This window comes from Pseudorasbora parva, chromosome 9 (assembly GCF_024679245.1).
Source record: "Pseudorasbora parva isolate DD20220531a chromosome 9, ASM2467924v1, whole genome shotgun sequence".
NCBI lineage: Eukaryota > Metazoa > Chordata > Actinopteri > Cypriniformes > Gobionidae > Pseudorasbora > Pseudorasbora parva.
In genome coordinates, this window is record NC_090180.1 from 5175971 (window position 1) to 5201466 (window position 25496).

The window sequence follows — 25496 nt, forward strand, 5'->3', positions numbered from 1 at the left end:
GTGCAATCTGGTCTCTTCTGCCGCTTGTGTCAAAGGCCATGTAGTGTCCTGGATAGAAGAGAGTGAGTGGATGTCAGAACACTTACAAATCACTAGTGATAGTTCACCCCAAAATGTATTTCTCATGTTGTTCCAAACCTGTATGACTTTATTCCTTCACCATTTACTTTCATTGGATGGAAATAGTTTTTTAATAAATGTGAACAGTGACTGACTCAGTTCTCTGGGTGGTATCTGTTTCCATTGTAATCCAGTTAATGTCTTCCTTTTATCAGAATAAATTAAGATTTACTTTTAATTGGTCCTAGATAAGAGTGGCTAGTTTATGACTGTGGCACGCCACACTTTACAGCCCATGGGCACCATTTACTTCCCTTGGCTAAACTTATGCCCATGGGTTTGATTCCAACGGTCAATATTTACATAAAAAGGAGCAGTCTATTAGCCAGTGTACATACAGCATTAATTAATTTACCCATGGCAGAGTTTGTGGTGTGGTCGACCTTGGGGACAAACATCCCATCATTGGTTCCAGAGGTCCAGCTCCAGTCAACACTAGAGTCCTTGACATGAGTATTCAGCCATCCACACATGTCCATCTCAAAATCACAAAACCCTGAAGAGCATCATGTGCACAGATTTATTTAGATGCTAGAGCAGTAAAACAACTGTTCTGAATATATTTTAAGTGCTTTGTGAGGTGAATAGACCTTCAACATCAGCAGCAATTAAATAATAATAATCTTGTGAGTATGAAGATCAAGGACTTACCATGAGGTGGGCAAGGGTCATTCAGGATTGTTAGGTCATCAAGGGCAATATCATGTTTCTGCTCATTTCACAGAGATCATTCTATACGTAGATAATTTGTAATGAGGGATGTTTATTTAGTTCATATTAAAGTTCAGTGGACCCAACAACCTCAAATGTTACTTTTCACCTGCCGGTTTTTAATAACTTCCTGAGGCCAGATAAAAACGCATGCTGTACAGCAAAATACATTCAGTACTGCATTAAACTGTTGTTGAAGAATTGCTACTAAACTGTTTCCTTCAATACTCGTTTGGTGACAATGCTTAATTTATGGTACTTAAATACTGAACCAAAGATTTCAGAAAGAAAGATTAATCCTGCAAAGCAAGCATGGTTTTCTTTTGTTAAAAGGTTAAAAGGCTGTAAATCAATCAAGATTAAGTAGCACTAAATACAGTTGAAAAATTATCAGAACTGTTCCATAAGAAGAACAGGTGTAAAAATATGCCCTGGTTTGGGTCCTTGTCAGGGCTGTGCAGAGACCCTTGGAGGGGCAGGTGCTCAAAGTATAAAAGGGGCACATGGAACCAAGGCTTTTAATTGGGCTGTGCTCAAAATATCAATACAGCAATATATTGTGACACATTCCTTTCTGATATGCATTTCAATACAGATGTTTCTGTATTGATATGGCAGCAAATGCCGTGATGCAGTTCTGAAAATAAACCTTTAAAAGGTCAAAAGTTAAAAAAAATATAAAAAAAATTAACAAAAACAAATCTTTCCACCTTAATAACTCTGGGATTAGAAACTGTTATACTTATGATTCTGTTATACAGAATAGTAAAGAACAGCTGTTATAGTAAACTGTGGGTAGGACATGGTCATTACGTATAGTACAGAATAGTTTTATTTAACGTGATGTCAGTATCTGTGGCTATTGTCATGGCAAAAACTGAATTACAAATATACAAAAGATGACATTGTGAGATGTCTTTGTTAGTGATAGTGACAAACTTTAAAATTTAAAGTTGTCATAAAGACATCTCACATAATGTCATCTTTGCATTAAAAATTACATAATTGAGCGAATGACACTTAATGACAGTTGTCATAAACATGCATAAAAACTCCTTCATATTCATAACCTGGGTATTTTCATACCTTTTCCTGAAATCTACTAGGGCCATATCTCATGTACTCTGCACTTTGATGTTAGGTCAGGTTCATTTTATATTGACATCGATATTTTTAATAATACATTTTAAAGTATTATTTCCAGAGATATATTATTGAGTTTAGAGGCTATAGTGATTTTGCTGTTGTAAACACTACTGTTACAGAAAAACTTATTTTTTTCATATTAAAATTCGTGCTGGGAATCGATTTAAACAAATTAACTAATCAATCAATTTTTTTCTGTAATTAATCAAGATAAAGCACGATTTAAAATGTCGTAACATGGGCGTTTTTAATATTTTGATATTGTAATAATTTCAGTTCCTCTCCAAATTAATGTAGAAACAATTTAAAGAAAACATATTGTAAATATGTGTTGTATTGGCATCTTTTTATGAATGAAGGCCAGTATGAAACATTATGACATTGCATTACAGCACTGAAAAAAATGACTTTGTGGTATTGTAAAATCTATTACATTAATTCATGTAATTTATACATTGTAAAATCAAGATTAAGTTGGAACTATATATCTCATGTAAAATTTACACAATTTATTAATGTAATAAATTAACTGAGAAGAAAGAGTACATTTTACCATAAATTTACAAATAGTATTTAATGTTTTATAGTCACAGCACATTCACCTAAAAATACTAAGTAAATTTTAATCTGAAAAGCAAAGTGAATCTGTGTTTGTTTGAATCTGCCCGCCCCGTTTTTGTTGTTGCTCAAAAAGATCCCGGTTCAGTGGCAGAGACGGTCGGTTTGGGATGTCGCTTTTACATGGCTGACTTATTCTGGGTAAGTTCTGACCTTTCTATTTTAGATTTGTGATAACGATGTACTTCGTTTTGATGGTTTGATTATTGCATAGACGTTACGGTTTAAAATTGACTAAAAGTGAGTTTTAATCACAATAACGGTAGCTAAAGCTAAAGCATTATCCACTTCTATAAAGTTGAGACTGGTGTTTAGTCAAAGATAGAGGGGATTAAATGTAGTTAGCCACGTTCTTGTAGAAAAAGTCACCCTGTCTGGTTAACTTCAAAATAATTTAATGTTAGCTGGCCGTGATTAAGTGCTGGCTGCCTGTGTGTGTGTCCTCTAGCTAATGTTAGCATTTTTTTAAAGTGTCTAAGTTAGTTGTTTTTATATCCACTGAAAATTTCACAGCAATTATTTTATCAAAGCATAAGTTAGTCTGCACTCTGCACTAAAGAAGGAAAGTTTGGATGGCAGGTGAACTCTGATACCAAATAAGCATTGATGTATAACGTTAGCAACAAGTGCATGAATGTCAGCAATTCTATTTTAGTGAGCTAACGACATGAAGGTCCGGTCACCTTTTTAATGAAAATAAAATGTAATGTTATAAATGTAATTCTATTTCTTAAATGGAATTGTGTTCTTTCTTTCTTACAAACTGTATGCAGGAGGACAGTCGCAGTGTTGCCGCTGAACATATCCTTAAGATGGTCGTCCATGGAGCTGATCGAGAGGATCCAGTCGATGAATGAGCATTAAGGAAAAGTGACCATTCTGTTTCAGCTGGACTATGCATGTGCTCGTCATTAAAGGGTTAAGTTAGTTCAGTTCAGTCTAAAATGAAATGTCTGTCATTAACTCCTCTCCCTAATGTCGCTCCACACCCGTAAGACCTCCGTTCATCTTCACACACAGTTTAGGAAATTTAATATATAGTCCGAGAGCGTATGCAAGTGTATGCACACTATACTGTCCATGTACAGAAAGGGAATAAAAACATCATCAAAGTAGTCCATATGTGACATCAGTGGGTTAATTAGAGTCTCTTGAAGCATATAAAATACATTTGGGTCCAAAAATGACAAAAACTACGACTTTATTCAGCATTGGCTTCTCTTCACCGTTTGAATCTTTATTTGAGGATTGAACACAAACACGGAAGAGAAGACAATGCTGAATAAAGTCGTAGTTTTTGTTATTTTTGGACTCAAATGTGGTACATTTCATATTTGGCTGAACTAACCCTTTAATGTTAGTTATGCCACTGTTGGCTGCTGATGTTTAGTTGAACCATACATGGTTAATTCTACAGTTATTGTAAATTATAATGAATGTACCTTAACTACTTAATCAGTTGATGTGAACATTACTGATTTAATGGTTAATTGTAAATTTTGACATAATAAATTGTTCAACTTTATTGTATTTATGTGTGATTTGTGATACATGTATTTGATGCAGAGAAAATTATTACATTTATTTGGTTTAAAATAGCAACATTTACATAATAATAGTGAGTAATATAAATTAATTCAACTAAGTAATTCAAAATGTCAAATGGACAAACATTATAAAATCTACTTAATTACTTCATAAGAGTAAATAATACAGATTTATAAAATTTACTTGATTACCTTTAATAAATACAACATGCTAAGTTAAATATAATTAAGTAACATTTACTTAATGTCTTTGCAAATGTTACATTATAGTTAAGTACATTTTACTTGATATTGGCAAGTAAGTTGTACTTGATATCGCAGCAGTAAATTTTACTTAGAAAAACTGAGTGCAAATTGTTACAAAGATTTTATCAAGTAAATCTTACAAGTTGTTTTTATCAGTGAGTATAAATGAAATCTACCAATTTCAATATTTATTAGGCTTTAAGAAAAACACTTAATTTAAGTGAACTTAAGACAATCTTTATATAAACCCATTATAATAAATGTTATATTTACCGGTGGCCTTTTAGACAGAAAACCTAATAGTAACACCTTTCTGAACTGCACAAATAAATTAAATACAGATGAATTATCATTAAAGCTACACTTTTCTCTGTGATGAAAATTATTGACATGAACATGATTGAAACCTGTTCTGAATTTATATAACGTTATATTTTTAATGATAATAAAAAACAGATGTAGGCTAATTCAGAGGATGAAAAATCAGCCTTTACCAGTGTTTTTTTAAAATAAATACTGGAATAAAAATAATAGGTTAAAGTATAAATAGTTTTATACTTTATAGTTTAGTACCTTAACGTTACTTCTACAATACACATACAGGAAACAGCAATATAAACAACAGCTCCATGCTCTCTCCACGTCGTTCTTGTAAAATGATAACAAATAATAACTAACTAAACAAACACTTCGCTGAGAACAACACTTAACGTTACCTGTATTGAAGAATCCGCTTCAGTCCACTCTCATAACTGGCACTTTAAAGTGAAATTTAAGCGAGAGATGAGGTCGTCGGGTTTTATTTTATTGTTTAATTTATTTAATTTTACTAATAGTTAGATTGGGCAGGCCTTCACAAAAGGGCATTTCTATGTACAGGCCTATATATAAATAGAATGGTTTTATTTTATTTATTTTTTTACAAAAAGGGCACTTTGGGCATCAAGGGGCAAAGAGGCAGGTGCTCAAACACCCAAACCCCCCCACCCCCCAACCGTGCCTGAGTCCTTGTAAAGCACAACCATGATTTCAACAGATGTATTGAGCAAGCAGCTCTGGATACTCTGAAGTCTTGCCTCTATTAAGCAATAGTGTCTGTAGGAAAACTCAGAAACAGACACTAGTTCAAAGAAGCAATAAACTGAATGAATCTTTGAACATAACTAATTGCAAACTTTGAACAGTCTCAAGCTAGTTAGCACATTAAAAGGCACAATTTAGCAGACAGTAATATGGCTTTCTACATATGTAGACAGCAAAACGGTAAAAGAGCTATTACCCACACGACTACTAGTTGTGACTGGGAAAGTTCCCAGATAATATAAAATGAACTAGTGAAGATAAAAAAAGGTGATTTAAAGTAGATAAAACACTACACGTTGTAATGTACTTCCTTAATTATGCAACATTGTTTCTTGAGCATGACTTACATTCCAGGAGTTAGAGGTTCTCCCCAATACCCATACATGACTACCCAATGACATTTTGCAATACACTCACCATCGATGCCAGTATTCAGGCATGTTTGTTTCCCACTTCTTTCTTAATCACTGTCCCCTGACTCTCCCCACCCTGCAAACTCAGCAGAGATGACATAAAAAGAGATGCGCTTAGAATCACTGTGGGAAGCCAGAGAAGGAAATAATGATTATGTAACGACACATGAAAAGGAAGTGAAACTTGCTTTCCTCCATCAACCTTCTTTTCAACTCCACAAATCCAAACGATCCAAATGCGGACTATTACTTTAACCAATGAGGTGATCAGGAAAATAGCAAAGATGGCAAAAAAGACATTGCCAAGAAAGATAGAACTGTTATTACAAAACACTTTCAAGGAAATGAAGAAATTTGACATGCTTGCGCATGAAAAATTTAAATTAATATCAAGGTACTATAATGGGTTGCTGGACTATAATTGGTACTATAACCGACTATAATCAGCTACATCTCTCTATATTTTCTAGAAGCCCTTGCATTTAAGTTTACATTTTCTGTATGCTGTAATTTTGAGCATTTTCATTGATGGTAAACCAAAAAATGGAACCAATTTTTCTAATCTCATGTTATATTTTTAAAATACAATGTGGATTATAACAAATTCATGACTCTCTGGAACGGCTTGCCAACTGTGACCCATAGCTACAATAATCCACAAGAGTTCTGCTGGACTTCTAAGTGTCGCATTTTTTCTTGAAATAGGACGTAACGTAGTGGAGGAAAATTGCACTTAACGTGACTGCTAACAACATTTGTGTGCGCACACTGGTTGATGTGTTTTTTCAGATATTCTTCATATTCTGCATAATTTGAAGGACCTTTGAAGAAACAAAAAAGTCTGTCATTTGACAAACTATTAAGAAATTAATTTCTTGAAATAAGCCTCTTTAATTATATATTTTTACAAATTATAATAGGTAGGCTACAAAAGACCATGTCTATGTAGAAATAAAACTGCATAATCTGCTAGTTTTTCCCCATAAGTAGGCTATAAAATGTATTCCTGGTTAGGCCTTCAGGATTGGATTGTTAAATCAGGATCTGACACTTTTTACCCACTTGTGATGACAGATACTGTATTGTGCTGCAGTAAGAAGGACTGAGTTATGAGTAAAATTATAATGTTTTTAACATGAGCTGATAAACAACTCCAGTCTATAGACCGTACAAAAATATAGACGACACGACTTCATTCTCTTCCGTTGAGAAAAAGTGAAGGCCCCGGAGGTCCGAATATGATGCTGACATCTTGCCCAGATTTGTGAACGAGTCTTAGCAGTAGATAGCAGGAGAGACGCGATATCAAAAGCTCGACCACACTCTTGCAGATGCAGAACAATTCATTATGTTAGTGTGAAATAAACGGTTATGAAAATGTAGAAAATAAAGCTAAGGCTCCAATCTCCTCCCCAAAATCCTGACAAAAGTCTTTTGGTGCCTCAGTGACAACTTCACTCAGAGAAGCCGTCAATCATGACCTCACAGGAAGACTTCCAAGGGTTTACTTTATAAAATTTGAAATATGGATATTTTCTTACACAAACGCATCGATTTGAATCAGAAGGCCTCTACTAACTCATCGGAGCCACGTGGAGCACGTTATTGGTAACACTTTAAAGCATTAGTAAATAGTTAATTTATCATTTATAAAGCAATATAGACATTAGTAGGCAGTTTATACAGATTGAAATGCTTTGTTCTTGATTTAAAAGCTTATCTATAATATGTTTAATAATTGTATTTTCAATCAATCAGGATTGATATTTTCCTGATCAATTGATCAATTTATTAAATTATCAATTTATCATTCCTAAATTAAGTATTACATTATTTACAGAGCAGTTATTTAGTTGTCGTCAGTAGTACATATAGTCATTTAGAAAGTGTATGTTAAGGATAAATAAAATATTTAAATGTACATGTATACATCGTATTATAGACATATGGTAATAGTTACTCAGTGTGTTAATTAATGCTTTATTAACGTGTATGTTTACTGAAGGTTATGATTAATTCAGGTAGTTTTAAAACATTTAGTAGTTGTCAGTTAACTATTTCTGTGAGCTCATCTAAAGTGAGGACTATTTATGCCTCGTAAGGCTAAAACAATTATTAAACACATCATAGATATAATTATAAATCAATAAAGCATTTATAGTTGTATTTATAAACTGCCTAATAATGCCTATTAATGCTTTATAAATGATGAACTAACTATTTACTGCTTAATCAATGCTTCATAGCGTGAGTTATTATAAAGTGTTACCCGTTATTTGAAGGACAGCTGCATTTTTTATGGACTTCAAAAACAACTACTACAACTAATATACCCCGATGACTTGAGGGTGAGTAAATCATAGGCTTAGTTTCATTTTTGGGTGAACTAACCCTTTCAGCATTTATTTTCAACATATATAGCCTATTGTAAAAACAAATCTTCAGCAATAGATAAAGGCTTAAAGCAGTTTGGAACTGTTTTTGTTCGTGGAAGCTTTGCGTAAGAGCTAATAAAATATTTAAACTCAAGACAATATGTTGTGTCTAATTTACTTGAGACAAGTAGTGGTGTAATAAGCAGGATAATGTACACCTAGCTGGTTGTTATCACAGAAGAAACCCCTAATAATTATAGGTTCACAAAGAGCTCAAATGAATACACATTGTTTAAAAGAATTATGAATGCATGTGTTATATTTGTATTTTTAAAAAAATAATATAATACATGCATTCATAATTCTTTTAAACGTGTATTCACTACTTGTCAATTAATATAATAATTATATGAATATATATATTATTATATATTATTTTATATTATGCTTACATTCAGTGATGTCGGTATCAAATTTTCGGATCAATCAAATGATTTGATTCTAGAAAAGTCCTATCCAAATGTTATTGATAGCTTACTATAAAGTTGATGCCTTGATGCCAGTGTGGGGCTGGTGGGGAGTGTGTTTTCCGACAGTTTTTAAGGCATGGGATTTGGTACGCACCATTTCAGGCGATGTGCTCACAGGCATCTGACAGCTAGTTCTCATGAGGCAGAATGATAGATAGTAATGACATAAGAGGTATAAAAGTATAGATGTAGGCAAAAGGATGGGTGATGGAAGGCAAATCTGTGAAAAATATATTTTTATGAATATTTTATATATTTTTTTAAAATCTAAATACATCTACATCTAAATGTATGTATTTGATGTACATTGGATGTATTTAACATCTAATGCAGAATACAAATCTTGTGAGGTAACTGCTGTCATCACAAGTTTTTGCAAAAATCATGCATTTTAAGTATAATTGTTTTTTTCCCTATTGTTGTGTATGCCGACAGGGAAGAATCATTGCTGTGAAAAGGAAATCAATCTCAGTGATTTAGGAGGTGAAGGTTTGTCTTCATCTAGATGTTCTGTGGTGAATTATTGTATATCACCAAAATGATGTGTTCCTCAAATACCCAAACCAAACCTGCCGAAAAAGCAAGCAATGGCTAAGGCCATTTCCTATAATTAAGAAGATTCCTTCTCCTTTTCCAGTGAAGACTTGTGACAGTGTTTCAACAGTTTTGAAGAAAGAGACGTGACAGGATGTACTTCTGATTGGAACAATCGGACCCGTTTAAAGGGCAGGTCTGCATGAGCAAATCTGACACTGCAGAAGCTCAGCCAAAGACTAAACACATGAGCGGCATAAAATAGATTTTGGTCAAGATGAAAACAATAACAGTAGTTATTTTACTTTTATTAGAACTTTCAAACTGCTTTGCACAGTCAGGTATGTATTTATTATTAAATCAAACTGAAAAAAGATACAAAAATAATCATAATCATATTTTTTGTTGTTGCAAATTGTACTTTTTAATGTGAAAAAAGAGCTTGTCTTTATTGAGTGTGAATAGCTTAACACTACATCATCTCATCCTATTTTTGTGCAGAACGAAACTTTTTAATATATAACGTGGATTATAACAAATGCATGTTAAGCTCCCTGGAACGGCTTACCACCTGTGACTCCTCCAGTAACACACAACAGTTCCGCTGGACTTCAAACAATCGCATTTTGAACACGTACACAAAGAAGTGCCTTGGAGTAGGAAGTATATCAGTGGGCAAAAAACTGCAGTGGCTGAAATGTGAAGATGACAGTGTTTTGCAGAAGTGGGAATGCCACGGTGGTACATTGCTTGGCCTAAAGAATGAGTCTCTGTACCTCGCTGTAAATGATAACGGTGTGCCAGTGATCACTAAAGACACAGGAAAAAAGAGCAAATGGACAATTCATGGAACACAGGACAGCATTTGCTCTCGGCCCTATGAAGGTATGTGTCTCTATTGAACTTTATTGTCATAAAGTGACAATGCTTTCAATGCAAATGTGTGTTATTTCATCAGGGAGTAAAATACAACAGCCTCGTAATAAGCAGGACAATGCATCTTATGCAAGTGATTTCCAACTTAAATTCTATTCCATTTAGCCAATTTTATTATATCAACCTACACTCTTTAATATTTAACTGAATGATTTAATTAAAGTAATATCTTTGCTTAAATTAATAAATAGTGTAGTCCAAATGTTTGTGCATAATCTGACCATTTCACCAGCACTATAAATCACAGTGTAAACTACTGATCAACTCTGATATTATTTTTAACAGAAATGTACACCATTGATGGAAATGCATTTGGGCGGCCATGCCAGTTTCCTTTTCTTTATGAGAAAAAATGGTATGCAGATTGCACCAACTATGATGAGCCCGATCAACGTCTATGGTGTTCCATTGAGGCTGACTACAGCGTTAAACAGCTGTGGGGATACTGCCCAACACAAGAAAGTAGGTTTACTTCCTCTCCATTTTATTGAGCCTGCAGTTGTTACCTATCTAGACGCACCCTAGCGGCAGCAAATTTAATCTGCCCGCGAGTGTCGTCTAGCAACTCTCAATACCCTTCTGAGCTGTATTTCCCTAATTCTTGCCGGGCCAATCACATCGTGTATAGAGTCGGTGGGCGGGGCCATAATGACGACGGCCGAGTTGCGTTTGCGTGCTTCTAGTAAACACAGAAACTGGCGAACGGCGGCGGTCTTTCGAATCAGCTTTGAACGTGACTCTGGAAGACTTGGAGTTAAGCTTTTCTCTGAAAAAAAGAACAAAGAACGGCACTGAAGTCATTCTTTAAAAGGGAAGATGTGTTCGGAGTTTTGCCGACCGGATAGGGCGAATGTTTAATCTATCAACAAGCTCTGTTTCACCTTCGTTGCTCTGGTTGGTTGTAGCGCTATCTTATCGCGTGCAGAGGGAGTTTGAAAGACAACCGTTTATCCCGCCCCTCGGATTGAGCCCTGTCTATGGTGAGATTCCAGACCAAACATCTTGTTGTGGGTCTGGCTTGTCAGGCTAGTTGTTACCTGTCCATCATCAATTTTTTTACTAATAAATAATGATTGTGATTTTAACGGTAAAAGACTGTAAAAATGCTATGTTAGTAGCATTAATGCTAGTTAATTGGTAAAGGTTTCCGTACTATATAAATGGTGAATAACTGTACTAGATCTAACCTTACATTTAATTTAGTTTTACCGTAAAATACTGTTAAATTTACAGTTTTTGGAAGTAAAAAAGGTAAAAAAACTAAACATTGCAGAGTATATGAAATGACACCTTCCATATATTAGTATTGTTCTCCTATAAGCTGCTTGTAAGCTTTGATTCATCATATGACTCTTATCTACACTGTGACTGGTAGGTCAAATCGAATCGATTTGAGGGCTTGTGAATCGAATTGGAACTTTCGAATCGATATCCAGCATCAATTCGAAAGTTCCAATTCGATTCACAAGCCCTCAAATCGATTCGATTTCAATTCTCTATTCGATTTGATTTTGGATTCTCGATTTAACTCAAATGAACATAAATTTAATACAAATACTATAGGTATTTATAAAAAAGTACAGTGAACATAAGTGGGTAGCCTAATTAAAAAGAAATTAAGTGCCACAAACCTGTATATTAAACTTTTTATTTTAGGTACATCTGAGTTCATTAAAACGGAACCTTATATTTCTAATCCATACAATTTTTAAATACAATTTTGAAGCAACTTTATTCTAAAAAAAAAAAAATATCTGAGAAGTATTTTGTGGATGTTTTGATATATTTATTCTAAAACATAAAAAGGATATTGGATGATTTTTTTTTTAAAGCAATTTTCAGTACACAACAAGTTTTTCTTGCGATTTTGCTGCTCTTCATGACATGTGTGCATTTAATTTTCATACACGAGAAACACGAGGTTTGCTTTCAACCTGGACACGAGTAGTTGACAACAACACCTTAACGTGCTGACTTAAGCTGACTGTGGACTAACTATTATTTGAGGAAATCGGTTTATAATATAAGTTATTAGGGTTTGAATTATTGATTCTGCACTGTATATGGACTATAATTTGAATATGTCTATAATGGCTAACGTACATGCTTAAGTGACTGCTCAAGTTTGATCCTAATGCAAGGCAAGCATTCATGTGTGTGTGATCTATTTTAGCGGTTTTGTGCTCTGCTGTGTGTGTGTGTGTGTTGTCACATTAAATGGTTTTGCTAATTTTTAGTATTACTACAGCATTTCACCTCTAAGCATTATAAAAGGCGACAGCGCACCGGAAGCTGCCATTTACAGTTTTTGCCCGTTGCTTGAACACATTTTGCAAAACTTTGCTCATTGTGCCAAAACTCTACACACATGTAAACATGACACAACACTTGGAAATATGCCATTCACATCTGTGTCATATTGAAACTCTGCTATCAAAACATTCCTTTGTCAAAATGTAACCGTGATGACAAAATGATACACGCTTGCATCATATCAATACACTTTTAAATCAGGGGGAACACACTAGTCTACTTTATATAAAACACTGTAGTCTTTAATTTTTTTTTACTGTTTTTATTCAGTTCATCAGTTAGCATTCTGTGAAGCAATGCAACACTTAGTTTCTGTTCTTTTTTTCCAACAAAGGAAAAAAATGGATGAACTGTGAAATATTGTTCTGTGTATAGCCTCTCTCTCTATCTCTATCTCTATCTCTCTCTCTCTCTCTCTCTCTCTATCTCTCTGCCTCAATGCTTGCAAAGTTCTCAAAATGGCTTAATTGAGGCCTATTTGTGGTTGACTGATTGGTGTTCAGTTTTGCATGTAAGTGTCTTAAGGTGTGTATTTGAGAGGTTGCAATTACCCGATGTGTATTGTATTTTCCAAATGGCACCCTGAGAAGCAGCGCTTTTGTTTAAGGTATGGGTACAAGTGTTTGAGGTATGGTAGCAAAAGCTTCAAGTTGTGTTACTTTAGTTTAAGCATGGGTCTATAGTGTTCAAGCAACTGGCAAAAACTGTAAACACTGAATGGATAAATGATGTGCGCCTCTTGCTCCTTTGTAAGATCCCGGGTGACATCTAGTGGAGAAGACTAGTAATTAGATTTACGTTAATCTTATGTTCAATGTTAGCGGAAATAAATATGGAAAAAAATTGATTCGTGTCCTTTGAGAATCGACCAGATTTTTTTTAAACGATTAATTGAAAAATCAATTTTTTTGCACAGCCCTAGTGACTGGTGGTTGTCAGTATAAATCAAAGGTACATAACTGATATTGGTAGTCCAATAGGTGGGTAAGTTTGGTGTCGTTTTCACAGAAAATTGAATGGTAATGTCAATTTTTATAGTACATGTAATTATTACAATATAAACCTTTAAATTATATGGTTTGGAACTTTAAAATAGACAGTAAACTAAGTGCTGTCCCATAAAACCTCAAATGTTGCTAACCTATTTTTTACTGTACTTTTTGTACCGTATTTAAAAAAAATTATTATTATTGATTTTTTTACATGATGTAACAATTAAACATTGGCTTGCATATATTGATGAGTAATTATGTTTTTGCAGGTACATTTTGGTCCAAACATCCTCTGACAAATGTCTTTTACCAAGTAAATGATCGCTCGGCCCTGACATGGTACCAGGCTAGAAAGAGCTGCCAGCAGCAAGGTGCAGAGCTGCTGAGTGTCTCTGAGCCTCATGAACACACATTTATAGCAGGTACAGTCCCATCAAAGACACACTCTGAGTAGAGCTGGTCATCACTATACAAAGAATAAAATGTGATTAAAGTGCTCGTTCTCGCTTTGTTTAGGAATAGTTCAGAAGACACAAGTCACACTATGGACAGGACTAAACAAATTAGATGTGTCCAGTGGATGGCAGTGGAGCAATGGACAACCTTTACGTTATCTGAAATGGCTCAGTGGTAAGACTCTTTCAATCAAAGCATTCAGTCTTGTTGAATCCCTGTAGCTCAACTGATGAACAAACAGATACAAACAAATATGTATTTTAATAAATGTCAATGTTGCATGAATTGAGAAAAGTCCATCATTTATCATATCCTAGATGTTTTTGGCCTGTAAATAGCTGAACAAACTAAATAAAACCAGCTTTCACTAGCTAACTGAGCATAATTGACTGAAATGGTCATTTCTGTCTTTGTTGAAGGATTCCCAACCACACAACCAGGCTACAGTTGTGGTGTCCTGAAAACCGATTTGGGTTCTGAATGGTCAAACAAACCTTGTTCTGACAAATATGGGTACATCTGCCAAAGAGGCCATTCTGTTCCTACTATTCCACCAGGTATGCTTTCTAACAACATTTTTGTATTCCACATAGCAGCGGTTCTCAAACTGTGGGAGTGGATATTAGTGAGTCGAGCTGTGTCAGAATGGTGCTGTGCATGCAGAAACAAACATATATCTGTGATAGTACTGCGATTGACAAACAAATTATTCTTATGAGTCGTTATTTTAATGATTTATTCATAAAGACCCACAAACGTTTGAGTGGCTCTCATTTACTGCTTCCCAATTTGTATAGGCTACTATACACCATAAATAGTATTCAAAATTAGAATGAATGTCCCAAATCATAAAATTGTGAATTTAGTACTTTTTATGGTTAGAATATAAAGACCTGTGCACTGCCTTACGGTTAATATTTGCCAAAAACTCAATGTGCGTTGGAATGCAGATTTAATTAGAACTACATACACAAAACTACAAACATGGTGGATATGCAAGGCTGACGAGGATAGTGATGTAGTTTAGACAAAGGGGTTTTCAAGAGTGAATTATCATCTTTTTTGATTAAACCTCTCAAGATGCATAAAAGTTTGGGAACCTCTGCTATTTAGAAAAATGGAAGCAATATTAGTGTTTTTCTTTTTCTTTTCTTTTTTTGTGGACAGTGGTAAACACTGGATTTTGCCAAAGCCCCTGGATTCCATATTCAGGCAACTGTTATCTGCTTCACCGCAACAAGAAAACATGGATGGATGCGCGAGATGCGTGTCTGCGGGAAGGAGGAGACCTGCTGAGTATCCTCAACACAGAAGAACAAAGCTTTGCCATCACACAGCTTGGATACTGTAAGTTTTGATCTTCGGCTTTTAACTGGAATGCATTTGTAGAAAAGACGGAAGTCGCCCCTGTATGAGGCTGCTAGTCCATCATCTGCATCACTATTCTCAGTGAAGACAGACGCGCTGTGGATTGGTTTCAATGACCGCAAAACTCAGATGCTGTTTGAGTGGAGTGACCAGTCTAGCGTCCCGTTTGCCACATGGGAGGTGGGGGAGCCGAGTCACAATGCTGTTCATGCTGAGGACTGTGTGTTAATGAGAGGAGAGGTTAGAACTTCATTCTGAAAACATGTTGCACATTATTTGAGAAGTCATCTTAAATTCTTATTGCGTAGTTTTTCTCATAGCATTATCTGTTGCTAAACTAAGCATTTGCGTAATGACTGTTTCTCCTTTAGGAGGGAAAGTGGGCCGATGACATTTGTGAGAAGAAGTATGGATTCATCTGCAAGAAGAAGTCCAGCTCTAAAGCCTCGAATAATGACACCGTGATCTCAAGCCCAGGATGCAAACCAGTATGTATATTTGTATAATAAGAAAATAACCTAAAATTGTAGAGTTGTCTTCTATGTTGTTGGACATCAGGTGGTGAAATGTATGTGTTGACAAGTGTCGTATTTTTCAAAACAGGGTTGGAGTAAGTATGGATACTACTGCTACATGGCAGGATCTGAGACAAAGACCTTTGAAGAAGCAAAACAGATGTGTGAAAAAGCTGAGTCTCATCTGGTTGATGTTTCCTCCGGGTTAGATCACTTCTTCATTTACATGCTTTCTGTCCATTCTACATCTGACACTGCAATTGTATTAAATTGAATAAAACCTTTAAGCAAATCCTGAAATAAAATGACTTTTATAAATGTACAACTGAACAGATTTAGTGTCAACCTCATAAAAAAATAAAACTGCATATATTTAAGGCAGATATCAAGAGCCATTAATACTTAATATTTTCGTCTCTCTCTCCTATTAGAATAGAAAATGCGTTTTTGGTTAGTTTAGTAGGAGCCCGGCCAGAAAAGTACTTCTGGATTGGATTTTCTAATCAGAAGGATCTGCACACTTTTGAATGGACCAACACAAAAAAAGTCCCATTCACTAATTTCAACGCTGGGATGCCAGGTATTATGCCAAAAACCCTGTCAATTAAATTATTCTGATTGCTCATAATTATAGTATTATTACATTTTAGAATCACTTTTTTTTATCTTTCAGGAAGTAAACAAGGCTGTGTTGCCATGACGACTGGACTTATTGCTGGGCTTTGGGATGTGCTCAGCTGCTCAAATAAGGAAAAATACATCTGCAAGCAGAGAGCTGATGGACTAGTTACAACTCCAGCCCCATCAACCCATCCTCCTCTGGGCTGTCCTGAAGACTGGATGCCACTTGCGTCTAGAGACTTTTGTGTCAAGGTAAAACGGATTTTAGTGAGTTTATGTTGAATTTTTGGGGATATTTGCTATTTAAACTAAATCATAGACAGATTGTGCAACATTTCATGACATTATTTATTTCCTTCTCTTTTTTTTCTTTTGTCAGTATTTTAATGTACCTTTGAGTCAAAAGAAGACTTGGGATGAAGCTCTTGAATTCTGCCAAGAGATTGGTGGTGATCTTCTGAGCATCCATAATGAATCTGATGTTCCTTTGGAACAACTAAGGTAACATCTATCATTCCTTTTGCATAATGCTAAATATCCAGCTAAAAATGTTTTTTCTACTAGTGTAACAGTGCCACATTATCTATAACAGGTCCTATTCATCCATTTCGGTCATGAGAATTTTCTACCATCCGACCATCCTGCTGATTATTAAATCCTGCTCATAATCCTCAATTAATTATCCACAATTAAACCACAATCCATATATATATATATATATATATATATATATATATATATATATATATATATATATATATATATATATAACAAATGTTTGATTTGGCCGGGTTTCCTTTAACATGTATGTTTGTTCATGTGTTTTTATATTCATTGTCAACGGTGTAAACCACTGATGGTCATAAATACGGTGAATGTGCAGACAGGTCACATGACTGAAACAGATGAATACATAAATGTATGATTAAAAAAGTAAAGAAACTGCATGGTTTTGCTTGTAGAGGATATCCAGCATGGATTGGTTATAGAATGTACGATCCCTCGGTGGGTTACGTTTGGAGTGATGGTTCTTCGGTGAGTTCAAAGAATATGTTAAAAGACAATTAATGCTAGATATAATTAGCATTTAATGGCATTTGGATTTTTTTTCTTCTGCCGTCTTCTAGTCTTCCTATCAAAGCTGGGACAGTGATGAACCAAACAATTTGAACAACATTGAAAATTGTGTTGAGATGAGAATTTCATTTCGGAACAGAAATGGAATATGGAATGACGTGAACTGTAATGACAGAATGAACTGGCACTGTCAGATTCGAAAAGGTACACAATGCCAATTCCAGTTCTGCCATCACTAGATTGGAAAGAAAATTCTATTTTCCATTTTTAATTGACAGCTAACTGCTCTGCCTTCTCTTTAGGAAAGACCCCAAAGGAAGTAAATATTACAGATCTAGGTAAGTCTTCTTTTGCATATTTTTAAAAACATATTTTTTTTTTGGTTACACTGGTGGGGCAAAAGACAAAGTTGATTTTAAAACATGTATTCCTTTTTTCTAGTCTATAATGAAACAGAGGATGGTTGGATTGAATTCAGAAGTGACCAGTATTATGCGTCTCAGTACTCAGCAATGTCTGTTCACGAGGCACGGGCATTCTGTAAGAAATCACACGGCGATCTTGTGGTTATCAATGATGAGGAAGAGCGGTTGTTCCTCTGGCATAAGGTATGATGGGCTGAGTGACGTTTTCAGCATTTTTGGGGTGCATATCACACAACACTTGTATTAGTGTTATTTTGAGTATGCTTTATATTGCATTTAGTTTCTCAGAACTGTGTCTCACTGAAGTGCTTTTTTCTGTGTGTTGCAGTCTAAATTAATGTTCAGTGATGTTATCATTGGTTTGACAGTTGATCTGGATCAGTCTTACCAGTAAGTTTAAAGAACGTACAATGACTAGCCCACTTACAAATGAGCAAATAAAAACATAAATTTTGCTCTTTAAAGGTGGATGGATGGGTCCCCTGTAGTATTTCAAGCTTGGGAAGCAAATCAGCCGGCTTTTAAAAACAGTGAGGAAAGATGTGTGAAGATGACTTTCTCTCAAGGTACATCATATCTTCTGATCTATGAAGTCTTTATGTGGAATGTTTTATTGACCACTGATATATTTGATGAAGGAAATGTTTCTTTGTGAAGATTAAATCACTGTTAATATTACATTTGATATAGTGAATTAAATTATCTAATACAAAATAATTGTAAATGTTACAGGACTCTGGGAAAGCATCAACTGTGGTGATGAATATAAATTTTTTTGTAAGCGAAGTGAGTCTCCACCAGTTAATGCCACGGTGGCCCCTACACAAAAGCCAAAAGGAGGCTGTGCTCCTGAGTGGACAAACTTTGAGGGAAAAGTAATTATAATCATATTCTAAAAATATTATAATGCTATATATTAGAAGTAGATTGTACAAATGTTTAAATATAAAATTTTATGGTTATAGTGTTAATGTAGTTTTTGTAGTTTTGCCTCAGCTCAATTACATTAAACTGTTTTAGTGCAAAATCATATCTCACAAAATAAACAAAGCCTTTACTTATGAAAAACATTACTGTAATAGATTTTACCAGTGCAATATTTGTGAAATGTATCATCAATTAGTGATATACCAATAAATAACAGTCATTTATACAAACCATTATAGTGTTATAACATGAAGGAAGACATGAAAACATGGAAAGAAGCAAGAGAATACTGCAGAGTGCTTGGTGGAGATCTGTCGTCTATTATGAGTAGACAACAACAAGGTAAAAGCTTTGTGAGAGATTTCAGCACTGCTCAAAATGATGACCGCGTAAATATCTTGTCATATTCTGTGCATGGATAGATTAAAAATGTGACATTATTCTAAAGTATTGATCTGCTAAATGGTGATTTGGTCTGTTGTTGTTTTAGCAGTGCCCTTTGATTGACTTTTCATTGACTGATCATTATTATATATTGCATGTTTAATGTATTATATCAAATTCATCTGCAGCCTTTTTAACAACAATGATTAGAGATAAAACCACAGACTTCTGGATCGGATTCAGCAATTTGGCAAATGGGAGGTTCAAGTGGACAGATGGGAGTAAAGTTGCATTCACAGACTGGGCCAAAGGGGAACCTCATAGCTATGTATGAGCATATTTTTGTCATTTATGAGTGAACATTATAAAGTAAAATTTTATCCTGAAGATGTTTTAGTATGACTATGGATTGTTCTTTTTTTCATTAAAAAAAAATATTTCTCTTACAGTGGGATTGGTCAACAGATGAACGGGTACTGTGATAACCTAAAATTTGTTTCTGTGTGTGTGTGTGTGTGTGTGTGTGTGTGTGTGTGTGTGTGTGTTTGTGTGTGTGTGTGTATGGGGGGTATGGCGTGTGTGGTAACAAAGACTTCAGTCGCTGTTTACCAGATGATGTTTTGGCATGACTATGGATTGTTCTGTTTTTTTTTTTAAATAAATGTTTTTTTCTCTTATAGTGGCATCACTATTGGGCAATATTTTCAGATAAACAGGTACTGTGATAAGCTAAAACTTGTTTTTGTGTGTGTGGGGGTGATAAAGGCTTCAGTCACTGTGTTTCTTTTTCAAATAGACATGTGTTGTTATGGGCATTGGTTCATCTGGCAAGTGGGTGGCAAATGACTGTAATTCTACTTACGGTTTCATCTGCAGTCGTGATGTTGGTGAGTTCTGCCAAGCGCTGTGGACTTGTAGAGAGATTGATTGATCCTCTGCAGACTTTTATCATTCATAATATTCTGCTTGAATTGTCTCTTTTTTCACATGTTCAGATCCTGGTATTGCCCCAGTGCCAAATGAACTTCCTAAAACCTTTGTCCAGCTCGGAAATTCATCTTTCAAAGTGATTCAAGAGAACCTAACATGGAGTGAAGCAAACAGTCGCTGTGAGGCAGAAGGGGCTCGTCTTGCCAGCATTCGGCACTTGACAACACAAGCTTACCTTGAGGTGCAGGTCTTCAGAGCACAGCAGCCCATGTGGATTGGTCTCAACAGTGAGAAGGTACTGCATCGGAGTGAAAAAGGGAAAATCATAGCGTTACAATTTCAAGGAATATTCAGCCAAAAATAGAATTTATTCTGTGGAACAAAAAAATATAATTGTCATATTCTGTTTGGTAGAATGTTCCGTCTGCTCATTGCCATAAAATGAAAGTAAATGGTTAATGAGGAAGTCAATATCCTAAAAGGACAAATCTTAAAAGCAAATGTTAAAAAATAGTTATTACACAAACACACACACATGTAGTGTTTCCATGTTTTATGAGGACTTTCCATAGGCGTAATGGATTTTATACTGTACAAACCGTATTTTCTATCCCCCTACACTGCCCCTAAGCCTACCCATCACAGGAAACATTCTGCATTTTTACTTTCTTAAAAAAAACTCCTTCTGTGTGATTTATAAGATGTTTTCCTTAAGGGGACCTAAAAATGTCCCCACAAGGACAAGGGTTTCGTATTTCGGATATTGCATCTTTGTGGGGACATTTTGTCCCCATAACGTAGGGATTACCAGCCCCCACACACGCGCGCACACACACACACACACACACACACACACACACACACACACACACACACACACACACACACACACACACACACACACACACACACACACACACACACACACACACACACACACACACACACACACACACACACACACACACACACACACACACACTTCATGTTTATATACATTCTTTTTATATAATTTTTTTAATGAAAAGTGAAATATATTCCCTACTCCTCTGTATGTGTTATATATTGATGATTCAAACCAGCTCATTATATATTTGTATTCATGAACAGTCAAATGGACATTTTTTATGGGTGAATAACTGGCCCATGAATATGGAGAAATGGGCTTCTTCTGAACCACGGCCCAACCGCCCTTGTGCATACATGGAAATAGAAGGAGATTGGAGAACGACTCTCTGCAATCAAACCTACTACAGTGTCTGTGAGAAAACAACAGGTGGGATACAAAGAAGTGTGTGTGTGTGTGTGTGTGTGTGTGTGTGTGTGTGTGTGTGTGTGTGTGTGTGTGTGTGTGTGTGTGTGTGTGTGGATCTCAAGAAAATCCGTAAATAGTACAAATAGTATAAATAGTACTGGGTGCAATATCGTGGAATGTATACGGCAAAACTAGTTTTGGCATGCATATGCCACGCTGTTTTTCGCATGAATATGATACGCACTTTATGGAGTTTTATACGGACGAACCAAAAACTACAAACACCACCCTAATCCTACCCAAGAGTGTCATAAACACGCTATAAAGTGCGTATCCAATACACGTGAAAAACAGCATAGCATATGCACTGCAAAATGAGTTTTGATACAATTTTGATATAATATTTTGTGTGTGTCTGGTATTGCAATTGTGAGCACTTCTATGAATATTTCTTGAAACCACCAAGGTTGAGTAAAATAGACGAACCCAACAATTGCGTTGTTTAAACACAGCGGTTGGGTTTGCTTTATACATTTTCATTGTTATTGTTTAATTTTGTGCTAAAAAGTTCCTGAAACTTTTTAATCAGAGGACAGTATTAAAGTTTTCAGATGTTGCACCAGAATCAGAGGAATTTAGGATTCTCAAAATTTGTTTCAGACTGACGAACTATGGGCAAAAATCACCGTTAGTTCTTGTTTGCTTTGTCCCTGCTCATTAGTATATAGTATATAGTCCTCATTTTCAGTTGTTTCTTTGTCCGTTCCTTTCAGTGTAAATCAGTGGTATTTTTCCTGTGTTTGTCGTTTTGATTGAATTGTGATTATAAACGTGACTACTGCGATTAGATCCTGCATTGACTCTCCTTTACTGCTTCCGGCTGTGACAGCAACATATATCCACGATTCTCATCCTACCATTCCACACTTAATAGACAGTTCTTCTTTTAATGGCTGTACAGTAATCCATCACTTTCTCTTAATCTCACTTTTCCATGTGACATTTTCCCCAGACATTCCCCCGACTCCTCCAGCTCAGCAACCTGGCCATTGCCCTCAGGAAGAGCATGGCAGTCCTTTAAGGTGGATACCTTTCAAAGACAGTTGCTATAGCTTTGTGACTGATACCAAATCATGGAACAGCGCAACTAGAGTCTGTATGAGAAGGGGTAAGGTTACAGATCAATTTTAAAAGCTGTTTACCCAACTGCATGACAGAATCAAGAGTAACAAGATTTGCACTTCATTTTTCTCTCATCAGGAGCTTCTCTTGTCAGCATTAGGGATGAAGCAGAAGAGAGGTTTATAGAGGAAAACCTCATGCTTCTTGAAAGTTACAAAGAGTTTTGGATTGGACTTTTCCAAACCCAGAAAGGTAATGTCCCAACCTCCTCACATACAGGAGTCTCTTCTGTTCAGCTCCTTTCCAGTGCCCCAGAGTCTTCACACAAATAGTGAATGAACTCATTTTTCTAAAAGGGTTGCTTACAAATGAACTCACCCTGGATTATCTAATTACACAGGACACTGGTTATGGTCAGACAACAGCGTGGTAGATTACACTAACTGGGAATCAAATAACAATTATTTGATCAGACATTATGAAGATTACTATGAAGACTTTAGGAATCCTGACTGCGCTGTAATCTCTACCAAATCTAAAAGATGGAAAGAACGACATTGTGATTACACAGACTTACCATTTATCTGCAAAACCCCCAAAGGTATGTATTGTAAAAATTCACAGTAGCGTATTTTATAACAGGAGTAGTTGTGACTTAGAGAAATGCAGTATCTCAGTAACTAACGTTTTGAGTCAAATGTCCAATGGCATGATTGCTTTTCTCTAGCGGTGCTTATCTATGTTGCTTTTTTTAAACTACATTTACTGTAAATTGTCATCATATTTGTGCAGTGAACATTAGGCAGCACAATAAAAACAGGCTAACTTAAAAATGAAAATTTGGCATTAATTACTCGCCCAAAATTCGTTCAACACCCATAAGACCTCCGTTCATCAAAGATATTTTTGTTGAAATCTGATGGCTCAAAAAGGCCTTCATTGACACAATGTAATTTCCTCTCTCAAGACCCATAAAGGCACTAAAGACGTCTTTACAAAGCCCATCTCACTACAGTGGCACTACAATCATTTTATGAAGCGACAAGAATAGTTTTTGTGCACAAACAAAACCTAAATAACAACTTATATATATGATATAATGTATATGATATAATAGGATTATATATACACAAGCAAATATTTCTTAAATATATACATGATGGTGTGTGTATTTACTATTTTATATACAGAATTATACACAGTACACACACATATTATGTAAACACAAACTTTTATTTTGGATGCGATTTAATCGATTGCCCAGCACTACATTTTATAATTACTGTTAGCCGAAAGCAATGGTTGGATATTTCTTGTTTCATCATTATATTGCTGCTTTAATATTCCTGAAGAGCCATTAAATACACTATAATAAATTTCAAATATGTTTCCCTTTTTACTTAATATATCTGTTGAAAATAAGGCTGGAAATGTTCAACAGCCTATAACATGCAGGAATGTGTGTATTCAGAAGTTTACAAAAGTGAATAAAAAAAATCTAGTTACTGGAATAAAACTTGACAACTAGTCTCACCTATATTTTTCATATGAATACATATGCTAATTGTGATTGTTTACAGTAAAAGGGAGATTAAATAAAACTCCCAACATTTTATTACATTATCTATTTATCCTTTTTCCCTGCAGTAATAAGTCCAACCACTAATGCTCCACAAACAGGTAATATGATGACTTATTCCTAATGCCTTTTCTTGAGCATTTTCTGTCAAACAATATATAAAAATCACATTCCACACTTTCACACAATCACACAGCACCTTCTCTCAAATGTTTAACAGCATATGTAATATAGTAAAACTATAGTTTGATATAATGTGTATCACAGTTTCACACGTTTTTTTCTTCTTCTCTGTTTTCACAGGTCCTGAACCTCACAGGGTCAAAACTGGTTTGGCTGTGTTCTTCACTATTGCAGTGGTCTGCATATTGGGTGTTCTGGGATACATTTACTACAGAAGTTCAAATAGACGGTTATTGCCTACATTTGAGAATCCCATGTATAATAACACAGAGACTGCTCATTCAGATAGTAAAGATGATAAAACATTGCTCGGCCATGTTGAGATCGCTGAATAGACCTGTTTTATAATCTAAAACTTACTACTTGTATGTAAGGGATACGATACATGCTCAGCCGATCATTATCATAAAAATAAACAATGACCGAGATCATCAGGTTTATTTTGCGATAATGGCTGTACTTTATCCTGCTTCGTTCATGGCCACTCAGCAAATGTACTTTTATGTCCAGGAAAAAAATGCAACTACGTAGGAATCAGTTGTCAATTATGCAGTGTATCAGTCATTATGCAAAAATAATAAAATAAAAATCAGACTGCATAATAGTGCGTATGACTAATCAGACTCAAATATTTCAACCAACATGAAAGGAAACCACTGATTTAATATGGCATTGTCCTGTATGGATCCCTGTGATGCTACTTCAAGGATTTTGTACAAGTTTTCAGAAGTTTTTAAAAAGTGTTTTTTTTAAATATTATATTTTTTTTTCCTAATGTGATGTACAAACAGCACCACATATTGACAGAAAAAAACAGAATTGTTGAAATTTTTGAAATTTATTAAAAAAGAAAAACTGAAATATCACATGGTCCTAAGTATTCATACTCTTTGCTGTGACACTAATATATTTAACTCAGAATGTGCTGTCCATTTCTTCTGATCATCCTTGAGATGGTTCTACACCTTCATTTGAGTCCAGCTATGTTTGATTATACTGATTGGACTTTATTAGAAAAGCCACACACCTGTCTATATAAGACATTACAGCTCACAGTGCATGTCAGAGCAAATGAGAATCATGAGGTCAA

The 25496-nt window shown here is 35.2% G+C and overlaps 2 protein-coding genes and 1 long non-coding RNA gene across 3 annotated transcripts in view; 2 read left to right on the forward strand and 1 right to left on the reverse strand.

Moving 5' to 3' along the window:
• The window catches only part of si:ch211-106h4.4 (MAM and LDL-receptor class A domain-containing protein 1), a 61736-nt gene extending 55769 nt beyond the window's left edge, over positions 1–5967 (reverse strand). Inside the window, exon 1 of the mRNA XM_067453591.1 lies at positions 5889–5967. The gene's annotated coding sequence lies outside the window, so the exon portion shown is untranslated. The remainder of the gene's footprint in view (positions 1–5888) is intronic.
• On the forward strand, positions 2366–3609 carry LOC137089977 (uncharacterized). The gene is made up of 3 exons (XR_010907807.1): positions 2366–2391; positions 2672–2736; positions 3369–3609. It is a non-coding gene; the product is annotated as an uncharacterized lncRNA (long non-coding RNA).
• A 3447-nt stretch (positions 5968–9414) lies between the features above and the next one.
• LOC137089972 (macrophage mannose receptor 1-like) lies at positions 9415–25272 on the forward strand. The gene is made up of 32 exons (XM_067453592.1): positions 9415–9664; positions 9825–10208; positions 10545–10721; positions 13834–13986; positions 14081–14194; positions 14440–14577; positions 15188–15367; positions 15471–15628; positions 15760–15876; positions 15992–16107; positions 16335–16483; positions 16577–16776; positions 16904–17025; positions 17487–17559; positions 17652–17805; positions 17904–17939; positions 18043–18209; positions 18355–18416; positions 18492–18592; positions 18759–18901; positions 19193–19295; positions 19526–19665; positions 19787–19810; positions 20018–20053; positions 20134–20224; positions 20333–20562; positions 21378–21543; positions 22535–22690; positions 22783–22896; positions 23045–23245; positions 24292–24324; positions 24527–25272. The coding sequence occupies exons 1-32, from the start codon at positions 9601–9603 to the stop codon at positions 24739–24741; spliced, it is 4317 nt and encodes a 1438-aa protein (XP_067309693.1). The 5' UTR covers positions 9415–9600; the 3' UTR covers positions 24742–25272.
• The last annotated feature ends 224 nt before the right edge of the window (positions 25273–25496 follow it).

Coding starts and splice junctions, on each gene's coding strand:
- LOC137089972 (XM_067453592.1), top strand. CDS start 9,601: ATGAAAACAATAACAGTAGTTATTTTACTTTTATTAGAACTTTCAAAC. Junction 10,209..10,544: donor TTGCTCTCGGCCCTATGAAG/GTATGTGTCTCT, acceptor TATTTTTAACAG/AAATGTACACCATTGATGGA. Junction 15,368..15,470: donor CATCACACAGCTTGGATACT/GTAAGTTTTGAT, acceptor CACTATTCTCAG/TGAAGACAGACGCGCTGTGG.